This window comes from Oryctolagus cuniculus, chromosome 9 (genome assembly GCF_964237555.1).
Source record: "Oryctolagus cuniculus chromosome 9, mOryCun1.1, whole genome shotgun sequence".
Taxonomy (NCBI): domain Eukaryota; kingdom Metazoa; phylum Chordata; class Mammalia; order Lagomorpha; family Leporidae; genus Oryctolagus; species Oryctolagus cuniculus.
The window spans coordinates 110623691-110636687 of record NC_091440.1 but is presented as its reverse complement, the minus strand read 5'-3'; the positions used below and the strand labels follow the sequence as shown (position 1 = coordinate 110636687).

General features: G+C 46.9%; 1 protein-coding gene across 1 annotated transcript in view; it reads left to right on the top strand.

Moving 5' to 3' along the window:
* The first annotated feature begins 10632 nt into the window (after positions 1-10632).
* Positions 10633-12997, top strand: part of HEBP1 (heme binding protein 1) — a 29266-nt gene continuing 26901 nt past the window's right edge. The window contains exon 1 of the mRNA XM_002712658.5: positions 10633-10839. Coding sequence (XP_002712704.1) covers positions 10762-10839 — 78 coding nt within the window. The 5' untranslated portion in view covers positions 10633-10761. The remainder of the gene's footprint in view (positions 10840-12997) is intronic.

Sequence of the window (12997 nt, the reverse complement as noted above, 5' to 3'; positions counted from 1 at the left end):
CCAGATGGAATTCTACACTCCGTGTGGCCATTTGGAGGAGTGAGCCAGCAGAGAGAAGATCTCTGTCTCTCCATCTCTCTGTGTCACTCTGCCTTATAAATAAAATAAATAAACCTCTTTTTAAAAAAATTCCCATTTTTCCTTCTTGCATTCAGAGTTGAGCCCAGCTCTCTCCCCCACTGATAGAGCCCATTACGATGATCCTTAAACCTATAATAATAGCCCCTCTTGAATAAACCTTCCTTCTTTCCTTGCTAACATCTTTAGCAAGTCATCAATGGGGGCTGGAACTGTGGCGTAGCAGGTAAAGCCACCACCTTCAGTGCTGTCATCTCATATGGCCGCTGGTTCAAGTCCCGGCTGCTCCACTTCCTATCCATCTCTCAGCTATGGCCTGGGAAAGCAGTAGAAGATAACCCAAGTCCTTGGGTCCCTGCACCTGTGAGGAAGACCTGGAGGAAGCTCCTGGTTCCTGGCTTCAGATTGGCACATCTCTAGCCATTGCAGCCAACTGAGGAGTGAACCATCAGATGGAAGACCTCTTTCTCTCTCTGCCTCTCCTTCTCTCTCTGCATAACCCGACTTTCAAATAAATAAATAAAATAAATCAAAAAAGAGTCATCAGTGGCTTTTTTCTTTAATACCTGGCTACTATAAGGTGCAACAATAGAACAACAAGGCTCCATGATTCAATTCTATCTGGGAATAAAGATGTGCAGAATGGCACATCCTCAGTGTAAGGTGCATCCTGCAACTTTGACTCAAGGAAATAATAAAAGTAAAAGACAGGGTCAACCAAACGTAACTCTAAAGTTTAATCTGAACCTTTGTCGCTCATCTTACCTCCTCAGAAGGCCAGTCTCAACTCCAAATTCCCATAAAACCCTGCTGATTTGAGAGCCTCCACAGGTTTAGAGATGGAAGAAGGAATCAGCTCCTGGGTCAGAAGGAAAAATGTCCCTTTCAAGTCCCTTTTCCCACAACCATCTTCCTTCCTTCTCTCAACACTCACCTCAGCAGCTTCTCTTCCCATGCCTACAACTTTGTTGACTGAATTCTACTCTGTCCTACTTTACAGGTAAATATTCCTACACCCAAAACTACACTCTCAGGCTAAATTCTATCTCTGAATGATCCTCCCACAAAGCTCCCTATTCTGAGCTGGTTCTTCTGCTGTAGATATTGTAGGGGTGGAAACCCCTACACTGAAGGAGTCATGAACAACATCTCTAGCAAAAAGACAGGATAACGGAAGATAACAAGCATTTTCTTCATAGTTTTATATGACACAGGAGTCTTCAGATTGAAGATCCAAAGATACAAGGGAAGCTGTCCGATACTGTGTACATGTTATATGTTTTGATGAAACAGGACAGCCATGAAGAAATGGGATTGGACACAAAAGGCATGAGTTAATAGAACCAGACTGAGTGGGGGACACCCAGCAAGGCCTAGCTGTCTAGGTCCTTCTGGGCCCCTCGCATAGAACATTTTTTTCCCTTGTGGGTATGGGACAGGGTCTCTCTGGAATGAAGATCTTAATTTCTTTATTGTTAAGTATTTTTATTAAAAAAATATTTATTTATTTGAAGGCAGAGTTACAGAGAGGCAGAGGCAGAGAGAGAGAGAGTGAGAGGTCTTCCATCCACTCCCCCTATGGCCACAACGGCCGGAGGTGCGCATATCCAAAGCCAGGAGCTTCTTCTGGGTCTCCCATGAGGGTGCAGCGGCCCAAGGAGTTGGGCATCTTCCACTGCTTTCCCAGGCCACAGCAGAGAGCTGGATTGGAAGTGGAGCAACTGGGACTCAAACAGGTGCCCATATGGGATGTTGACACTCCAGGCTGTGGCTTCACCCGCTATGCCACAGCGCCAGCCCTTATTGTTAGGTCTTACAGAGTAGTATTTTTAATTTTATGGCTGGCTTAGAGCAGAGGGGTTCTGGTTTCTATGAGCTGTCTCAGAGAAGAGGAATTCCAGTTTCTACTGCTTGACTTGGGAGAGAATGAGGGGTGAAAAACAGGTCAGGAGAAGATCAGGGAGAAACTTAAGACCTTCACTTTGGAGTGTCATTTTCTGAGCCCCAGCATTATCAGACTCTCCCTGTCCCCTCATCTCTTGAATTTATCTCTTTCCCTGGGTATCATTCTCAGGAAAACAATGCCAAGTAGTTGCAAGTTCTTTTAACTGTAAAACCCCCTACCCTGCCTCCCAGGGAGCTTAGATTAGCTCTGGCTTTACAGTATCTTCATTTGAATTCCACCTCACCATTACTAGTTGCCTGTTCCTAGGTTCTCTATGCCCCAATCTCCTAATCTGAAACTATGGGGAAATAATAATACCTTCTGTCCAAGTTTATTGGGAAGGTTCAGTGAGATAAACCAAACAGCACATATGATGCTTGCTGGCTCATATACAGCTCTCAAGAGAGTGAGGGGCCAGTGCTGTGGTGCAGCGGGCTAATGCCCTGGCCTGAAGCGCCGGCATCCCATATGGGCATTGGTTCTAGTCCCAGCTGCTCCACTTCCAATCCAGCTCTCTGCCATGGCCTGGGAAAGCAGTAGAAGATGGCCCAAGTCCTTGGGCCCCTGCACGCATGTGGGAGACCTGGAAGAAGCCCCTGACTCCTTGCTTTGGATCAGCGCAGCTCTGGCCATTGCGGCCATCTGGGGAGTGAACCAGCGGATAGAAGACCTCTCTCTCTCTCTCTCTCTCTCTCTCTCTCTGCCTCTCCTTTCTCTGTGTAACTCTGACTTTCAAGTAAATAAATAAATCTTTAAAAAACAAAATATACAAGAAATTATATTTTTAAAAAAGAGTGAGATATTATCTCTCATCCACCAAATTCTGCTTAATCATAAGATTATATTCTTAGAAAAAAGCATGAACAATGCATATAATATCTTTTGTCTATAGATTATACACATACACACACATGCATATTATTCCATCTTAATACAGGTTGAATATCCCTTATCCAAATGCTTGGGATCAGAAGTATTTTGGATATTGGATTTTTTTTATTCTAGAATATTTGCATGTCATAATATTATATCTTAGAGATGGAACCCAAGCGTAAACACAAAATTCACTTATGTTTCATACATACTTTGTACACATAGCCTATTTTTAGTGAGCTCTTGTTTTGACTACAACCCATTACATGAGGTCAGGTGGGAGATTTTCCACTTGTAGCATGCCACTGGTGCTCAAAAAATTTCCAGTTTCAGAGTATTTCAGATTTGGGATTTTCAGATTAGGGATGTACAATCTCTACCTAATAAATTGCAAAGGAAACTTGTCTCACAACGTATCAAAATTTTCAGATAAAGAAAAATACCTAGCATTTTATGTTTCAAATGTTCTTGAAATAGCTGTGTTTAGTTCTCAATGGCAAAACAAATTTGACCACTGGGGTGGGGAAAGTCCAGCCCTGAGCAGTGTACACAGTGCTTTTAGGCACCTGAGCTGCTATAATCCTCACAAGAGCACTGAGAAACAGCATCGTCCCTAGCATTGCAGATGGAGAAACTGAGTCTTGCAGAGATGCAGAAAAGATTTTTGTTGCATAGGACAGAGCCAGACTAGAATCCAGATCTTCTGACCCTACATCTTCTGATTCCCAAAGGCTTTTTCTACTTCACCATGTTGAGGAATGGGCCCCATTTCACAGTAGCTAGTTTAGTCAACAAAATAGATGATTAGATCTAATGTCAACAACAGTTTTGTTACTCATTCAACACTCATTGATTAACTCCTGGGTGTGGCTAGTGAGCAAAAGCTAAAGAAAAATAGATCTTTGACCTTGAAGAAATCAAAACAGGCCACCCTGAAATAGGCTTCTTTAGCATAGTTCAAGTTATTTATTCAGAGGAAGTGTGAACGTCTGCCAGACAGAGGAATGGTCTAAAAACTGTCCTTCTGTAAGTCCTTATCTACATTGATAAAGTAAACAGTGGGAACAGACAGAACTTTCCCCAGTATTCCCCCTCTTTTTTTGCATTGGAAAGATCTTTTCACAAGACAAAGAGATTGGAGGTCTACACCTGGCCTAGAGGGAGGACCACAATTGGTCTGATGACGCTACCAGTGAGACTTTATCTGCACAATGAATTTCATTCACTACATTTTCTTTCTCTTTTCCAACTTGTGTCACCACCTCCCCCTCCCCCAGAAACCCCAATTCCCTATTTCTTTCTGTAGCTAAAAATGCTACTTAATAGGGCAAGTGTAGTGGGGCAACAGGTTAAGCCACCACTTGGGATGCCCACATCCCATGTGTCTAAAATCAAGTCCCACCTCTACTTCTGATCCAGCTTCCTGCTAAAGTAGCTGGAAGTGGATGACAGCTCAGGTTCTTGGGTTATTGCCACCCATGTGAGAGACACTGATGGAGTTTCTGTTTCCTGATTTCTGCCTATCCTAGTCCTGACTATTGCGAGTATCTGGGAAGTAAACCAGTGGATGGAAGCTCCCTCTCTCTCTGTACATCTAGTTCTGTCACTTTGTCTTTCAAACAAATTAATGAATGAAACTTTGAAAACAGAAATGCTACTTAAGCTTCAACTATATGGCCCTTTCTTTTGAATCCTGCATTTTGTGTCTGATTCCTCTGCTTATGTTCATTAATAGATTTATATCCATTATCCTTTTCCCTGTTAATATGCCTATTGTCTTTTTATTTCACAAACTAAAATTAAACCTTCAGAAAGAAAAAATTCAAGAATTTTTAGGAAACTCAGTGAGATTCTAAAGGAGACAGATCTTGAGGAAAGGAAGGGGATTCAGGAATGGGCCCAGCTCAGTGAGAGGGTCTGGTCAGGGATCCACTCGGATTGGGGCTTAGAGTAGGGCTCAGAGTAGAGGCATTCATGGTGGTTTCAGAAGAGGCAGCATCCCTCCCAATGGGGCAATGAAAAAAAAATATGTTCTAGAGCAGGGGTGTGGGTGGGGAGAGGCCAGGTTAGAAACTGTGGGATGGGTTCTGTTAGTGGTGAGAGGGAATACCCCTGACCGTAATTGGGCATTGAAGTAGCCTGGGAAGAGCTGAGTGATGTGGCTTAAAGGGTGGTGGTTCCACAGAGACCTTATACCTCTCCCCAGCCCATGGTGAGACAGGTGAGTAATCAGGGACAGAGCCAATAGGTCTGTGGGTAGGCCCATTCTTCTTCCCCCTCTCCCTGCCTCCATCTTGCTCACACCCTTACCCATTCCATCTCAGGTGGTTGGAGGCCCAGTCCAGAGCCCCATCCTGCTGTTGGTAGTGCCTGCGTTTGTGAGTTGCCATTGGTCTGGTTATGGCCCCTTCCCACACACCCTTCAGTACTATTTGAAGATTCCCTCCCTAAGGAAAGACACAATTAAATCCCTCAACCACACAGCAAAGGATATAATTACAACAATTAAGTTTAAAGATGTTAATTGGCCTTATTTTCCATTCCAGAATCAGGCAACACTTCATTCCATAAAATAGAATGAGTGTTCCTATGAGCTGAGAAGAGAGGGTTAGTTTTGAAGACAGAAAAGGGCTAAAGACAGAGAAACAAGAAACAAAAATAAGATTGGTCATTTTTTTTAAGATTTATTTATTTTAAAAATCAGGTTGCTCAATGGCCAGTGCTGGGCCAAGCTGAAGCCAGGAAAGAGAAACTTCATCCAGGTCTCTCACACGGGTGGTAGAGCCTAAACACTTGGAACATCTTCCATTGCTTTTCCCAGCCCATCAGTAAGAAGCTGAATGAGAAGTGGAGCAGCTGGGATATGAACCAGCATCTATATGGGATGCCAGTGCCACAGGTGGCCGCTTTACCCATTATGCCACAATGCCAGCCCCAAGATTGGCCATTTTAAAGTTACCTTCTTTGTAAGACAGGCACAGGGAGATGGAACAACAAAAGAAAAACTGATTTACTAACATCAGGTTACTTTAAGTTATCTTTTTTGTGAAAGGATTAAGACCAAGGGAACTTCATTACTTTGCCAACTGACAGTGGCCTGCTTGGGAATTTGGGGTGTTCTCTCTCTAATCCTAACTTCTCAGAAGTTTAGATAAACAGCCTAGTTTCACCTGGTGACATGCAACTTAAGCATGAGTTTTGATCTTTAGAGTGTTCTGTTCAGACCCAGTGCCGGAGCTTGGTCCAAAAAAGAATGACTACCTGTAATTTTTATTTAACATGCCTGAAACAAGACAGAGAGAGAATTTTTTTTCTTTATTTTTTTTTTTTTTCAGACAGAGTGGACAGTGAGAGAGAGACAGAGAGAAAGGTCTTCCTTTTCTGTTGGTTCACTCCTCAATGGCCACTGTGGCCGGTGCGCTGCGGCCAGCGCACTGCGTTGATCCGAAGCCAGGAGCCAGGTGCTTCTCCTGGTCTCCCATGCGGGTGCAGGGCCCAAGGACCTGGGCCATCCTCCACTGCACTCCCGGGCCACAGCAGAGAGCTGGCCTGGAAGAGGAGCAACCTGGAAGAGGAGCAACCAGGACAGAACCCGGCGCCCCGACCGGGACTAGAACCCAGTGTGCTGGCGCCGCAGGCAGAGGATTAGCCTATTAAGCCATGGCGCCAGTCTCAGAGGGAATTTTAAACATTCCTATACCCTCTAGGAGAGAAGTCTGTAAGAAAGGACACATGTCAGTAAAAAAGAAAGATCCTGAGACTTTTAAAAAGCAACAAGACAGAGGCTGGCACTGTGGCTCAGCAGATTAAAGCTGTGGCCTGAAGTGCTGGCATCCCATATGGCGACCAGTCCTGGATAATCCACTTCCAATCCAGCTCCCTGCTAGTGCACCTGGGAAAGCAGCAGAAGACGCCTCTGCACTCACGTGACAGACCTGGAAGAAGTTCTTGGTTCCTGCCTTCAACCTGGCCCATTTCTGGCAACTGTGGCCACTTAGGGAGTGAACCAGCAGATGGAAGATCTCTCTGTGTCCCTCTGCCTCTCTGCCTTTCAAATAAAATAAATAAATCTTTAATTTAAAAAAAAATGACAGTCTCTCATGGAGGTAGACATTTGTCCTAGTGGTTAGGATGCCACATCAGAGTATCTGGTTCAATTCCTGGCTCTGGTTCTTAAGCAGACCTGAGATGGAAGCAATTGTAGTTGGGCTCCTGCCACCCATCCACATGGAAGGCCTGGATTGAGTTCCTGGCTCCCAGCTTCACCCTCCCCTGCCTCCACTGCAGGCATTTGAGGAGTTAACCAGCAAATGGGAGCTCTCTGGCTCCCTGGCTTCTCTCTCTCCCCCTCTCTCTCCCTCTCTCTCCCTCTCTCCCCCTCTCTCTCCCTCTCTCTCCCTCTCTCCCCCTCTCTCTCCCTCTCCCTCTCCCTCTCTTTCTCTCTCTGCAGTCTCTTATAAATTGTAAGCTAAATGCTATTTCATATTTTAATATCTTTGGATGCATTTAAAATCAGTTGAAAATCACAGTTTACTTGGTAGCATTTGTTTCCTTTATTATTAGAACATGGTATGAGTGCCTCCTACAATCAAGGGTTTATCAGAGCCATGAAATAATTAACTGGCAGTTTAATCCACCATAAAGAAAAATATTTGTCCAAAAGTAAATATTTTTCATACAGTTAATAAAGTTAGTGTTTGTCACCACAAAACTAAGGTCATCACTGTTATTGATCGCCACTGCCTGGCTCAGGCTCAACTTTCTCTCAAGAGACAGGCACAGGGGCCAGCATTATACTGTAGCAGGTAAAGCCGCAGCTTGAGACACTGGCATCCCAGGTGGGCGCCAGCTTCAGCTCTCTGCTAATGCACCAGGGGAAGCAGCGGAAGATGGTCCAAGCACTTGGGCCGCTGCACCCATGTGGGAGACCCAGAAGCTCCTGGCTCTTGGCTATGGTTTGGCCCAGCCCTAACCATTGCAGCCATCTGGAGAGTAAACCAGCGGATGGAAGATCTCTTTCTCACTCTCTCTCCCTGTAATTATGCCTTTCAAGTAAATACAATAAATCTTTTTTTTTTTTAAAAAAAGATTTTTTAAAGGCACAGCAAGAAGGCCTTGGTGCAGGGAAGCCTCCACAAATTAAACTAACAAGTTAACAATTTCAAATGACAGCCAGTTTATTAAACCAATGGATTAAAAGTGTATAAAGAACCACCATACATGAAAAAACAGTACAGAGGTTCCTCAAAAACTGAAAGTAGAAGTGCCATATGAGCCATCAATCCCACTACTGGGTATACATCCAAAGGAAATGAAATAATTATAACAGAGAAATACCTGCAGTCCCATGTTTACTGCAGCGCTATTCACATGAGCCAAGACATGGAATCAACTCAGGTGTCCATCAGTCATGAACGACAAAAGAAAACATGAAGCAGACACAATGGAATAGTATTCAGCCATTAAAAAATGAAATCCTGTCACTTGCATAAACATGGATGGAACTAAAGGATATTATGTTTAGTAGAATAAGGCAGTCACAGGAGGACAAATATCGTATGTTTTCACTACATGTAGAAGCTAAAAAAAGCTGATTTCACAGAAGTACAAAGTAGAATAGCGATCACTAGAGACTAGGAAGTGCAGGGGAGAGGGAATTAGATAGAGGCTAGATAAGGGGTACCAAACTACAGCGAGACAGGAGGAAGAAGATCGCGTGTTCTACGGCACAATGGGGTGACCATAGTTTACAACAATGTATTACATCCTTGATAAAGATCTAGAAGACTGTGAAGGTTCCCAACACAGAGAAATGATAAATGTTTGAAGAGACAGAAATGCTAATCTGATTTGATCATTACACATTATATACCTGCATTGAATTATCCTACTCTTACCCTCTGTGTATAATTATCTATGCATCAATTAAATTTTTAAAATATCTATTTATTTATTTATTTATTTGAAAGGTAGAGTTAGAGAGAGAGAGAGAGAGAAATTAGAGAGAGAGACAGATCTTCCATCCACTGGCTCACTCCTCAAATGGCCACAACAGTCAAAGCTGGGCCAGGCTGAAGAAGCCAGGAGCCAGGTGCTTCACCCAGGTCTGCCTTGTGAGTGCAGGGGCCCACGCACTTGGGCCATCTTTTGCTGTTTTCCCAGGCTCGTTGGATCAGAAGTGGAGCAGCTGGGACTCAGAGCAGCACCCATATGGGATGCCGGCACCGCAGTGCATGGCTTCATCTGCTAAGCAACAGCACCAGCCCCCAATTAAAAACTTTTTTGAAAAAAAAAAAAATCCTCATGGGGGGGCAGCATTTGGTGCAGTAGTTAGGACACAGTTTGGGATGTCCACATCCATATTAGGATGCCTGGGTTCAAGCCTCCACTCTGCTTCTGATTCCAACTTTATGCTAATGCACACCCTGGGCAGTAGCAGATGATGGTTCAAGTACTTGTGTCCCTGCCACCTGTGTGGGAGCCCTCATGGAGTTCTGGGCTCCTGGCTTTGGAGTGGCCTGGCTTCAAGCATTTGAAGAGCGAACCAGCAGATGGAAGATGTCTCTCTATGTCTGTCTCTATCCCTCTACTTTCAAATAAATAAACACCACCAAAGAATTTTGAAAAGCCATATAGTCAGAACGTGAGAATAAATAAAAAGGACCACACAGCGTTCATGGAGAGTGTCTGCAGTGCATTTTCAGAGAAGTCAAATACAAAGGGGGAGTCCAAGGGGCAAGCTGCCCTGGTGCAGGGGTCCGTGTTGCACAGAGGTGGAACATACGGAGTTTTGGGGAAGCAGTGCCACATGTAGACGTGGCTTGGATGACAGGGTGCAAAGAATCGGGGCACTGACACCACAGGAAGACACTCCACACCTGATTCAGCCGCCCCCCCACCCCCGCAAAGTCAATTATTTTGAGGATCAGGTTCCTCCTCTGTAAAGTGGCTATAAAATACCACTTTTTAGTTGCATGAGGAGTAAAGACAACGTTTGTAAAACATTTGGCAGGGAGCACTCAACCCAACAAATAGGGATAAAATTGTTACAAGGTTATGAATAGGAGTGAATGCGCAAAGCTGCTGCCTGGTGACACAGTAGGATCTCAGTAAAACGGACTGTAGCAGGCTGGCCTTTGGGCCAGTGTGTGCCAGTGCACACCCTGGGAGGCAACAGGGATGGCTCAAGTAGTCAGGCCCCTGCCACCCACGTGGGAGACCCGGAGAGAGTCCCAGGCTAGGCTCGGGCCAGCCCCCACCTCCCCCCATTGCTGGCATTTGGGGAGTGAAACAGCAGACAGGAGGTCCCTCTGTCTGCCTTTCAAATTAAACAAATATTTAAAACGACCGTAGGAAAGAAAGTGTTCTGTAGGGAACTCGGTTAGAGGATCCTTCATCGTCTACAGATGAGGTAACCGGGTAGGGTGGGGGCGGTAAAAGACCATACCTCCCTGAGAGACTCCGCGGCCAGCAGCCTCCTCCCTTCGCCCCGCCCACCTGCGCGACCCGCTCAGGCCCACCTCCCGGGGCATCGACCCCCGCCGCGGCACTGTCCCGCCCTCCCGGTTCGCCAGCGCCCTAGCCGTCCTCCTCGCCCCGCCCACTCGACTGGGCGTGCCAGCCAGGCTCTCCCCGCCCACCGGATTCGCTCCGCCCACCAGGCGCCCCCGCCAGTCAGGCTCTCGCTTGGCGCCCTGCTCACCCCGCCTACCCTACTCGCTCCGCCCTCCCGACGCTCCCCTTTCGCTCCGCCCTCCGGACTCGCCCCGCTGGCCCCTGCCGTGCGCTTCGCTGCTCAGGCTGCGCCTTCCCGCCGTCTCCGCACCCTGCAGCAGCCGGTGCGTCCGGAGCGCCAGGGCGACAGCATGTTGGGCATGATCAGGAACTCCCTGTTCGGGAGCGTAGAGACATGGCCTTGGCAGGTGCTGAGCAAAGGGGACAAGGTAGGCCCGCAGGGCTGCTGGAGCCTGGAGGAGGGTCCGGCCGCAGAGGGCTCTGAGGGACCGCTGTGTGTGTGTGTGTGTGTGCTGGTTTCTTCCCGGGCGCGGCCCTTTGCGGCCCAGCTCTTGGAAGGAGGGAAGTTCATGGTCCGGTGTAGCGGGTTACAGGGCATTGCGGGGAGGAGGGAAGTCAGAGAGAGGAGGTTGACGGGGGGAGGACCCCAGCGTGGCGAGTTGGACACCGCCTGTTGAATGCCTGCGTTTATCCGAACATTCCAGATGTCCTCAACAGTTTCTGTTTGTTGAGAGACTCTTGACTGCAGAAATGACTGACACAGGCCTTGTGGGCCAGAAAGTCCCCGCTACTGGAGAGCTGAGGACAAGAGTGTAGCGTCAGTACTGCCTGTGGGCGGGGTCGCAGGGCCTGGAGCAGTGACGGGTCTCCAGCTGGGCAGAACAGGAAAGCGCTAGCAGAAAGGGCAGCTAGCGCTGCAGAAATTGGGGGCCTGGAATCCATAACTGTGTATTCCCCAAATTTACACCAGTGCCAACATGGCCCCGTGGGACTGCCTCCCTGAAAACAACGGGGCTGCCACCGGACTATCATCTTCTGGCGGGCAGGCCCGCGTCCTGCATCAGAGTGTCTAATTTTCCACTTACTAATGCAGACCCTGGAAGGCAGCGGGGACGACTCTGCCACCCACGTGTGGAACCTGGATTGAGTCCCTGATTCTTGGCTTTGGCCGGCATTTGGAGAGTGAACCAGCAGATGGGAGTTCGCTCTCCCTTTCTGTCCTCTGCCTCTTAAATAAAAATAATAATAATAATAATTAATTAAGTTTCTTTTGGTGCAAAACCACTTGGAACCCACGTATATGAGAGGATCTTCAAAATGCTCATGACATTGTGTATTATGGAAAAACTATGCATGGGTTTCAAACATTTTTCACACCGATACAAACTTACAGTTGCGTTTTCCCATCAACTTTTTGAGGTGCTGGGTATGGAACTCCCAGCACAGCGTCTGATTTATTAACAGACTAGCTGAGGAGTAGGTTCTAGTACCTGGTGCAGTGGTCGTCACCGAGTCCCCAATGAGACTTGAGACTGCACCTGTCAAGCAACCAGAGAGACCTGTCGCTTCACCTGTCCCTGTCTCCGTGTCCCCCACTGTACGTGGAATGAGCAGATTACCCCTAATCAAGGGTCCCAGGGTCAGGTGCCTACAGTAGCCTGACAATGATGGATATGAGTGAGGCTGAGTGTTTAGGACTATATGGCATGGTGGGGACTGAGGCAAATCACAGAGAGATTCCCCCATCTTCAAAAGGGCAATTCTATCAGTTGTTACCATACAGTGATGTGAGCCAATATTGCCAGATTTTTAAGGAAAACTAAAATCTGGTTTATTTGAGAAGCATAAAGAGAAAGAAAGAGTTCGCATCTGCTGGTTCACTTTCTAAATCCCTGCAATGCCTGGGGCTGGGCCAGGGCTGGAGCCAAGAGCTGGGTCTCCCAGATGATTGGCGGGAACCCCATTTTGTGAACTATCACCACTGCCTCCCAGGTTCTGCATCAGCAGGAAGTCAGGAGCTGGATCCAGGAAACAAACCCAAACACTACAGTATGGGACATGGGGATCTTAACTGGTAGGCCAAACGGCCACTGTTATAAACAAACTGCTTTTTGGGTGCCAGTTATGTGCGGGGCACTCTTCTAGGCAATGGGGATAAAGAAAGGACAAAACCAACAAATCCCTGCCCTCCTGGAGCTTATGTTTTAATGGCTAATGATCAAGTCAATAGAGAAAATATAAGAAAAGCAAACAGGGAAGAGGAAGTTAGGGCTGAGCTTATGGTTGTGGGTAGGGCGACTGCATCAGTTTTAACTGGCTAAAAATGTTTGTGAACACTGATTATGCCTTGGTATGAGGTATGAGGCCGTCTATGGATCTGGCCTGATGAGAGTTCCTGCTGGCACTAGCATTTCTGAGAATCCACACGCTGGGGCTGACATTATTGCGCAGCGGATGAAGCCGCCACCTACACTGCCAGCATTCCATAGAGCGTGCTGCTTCAGCTTCGGGCTGCTCTGCTGCTTCTCCGGCTCCCTGCTAATGTGCCTGGGGAAGCAGCAGAAATGGCCAAGTACACGAGACCCT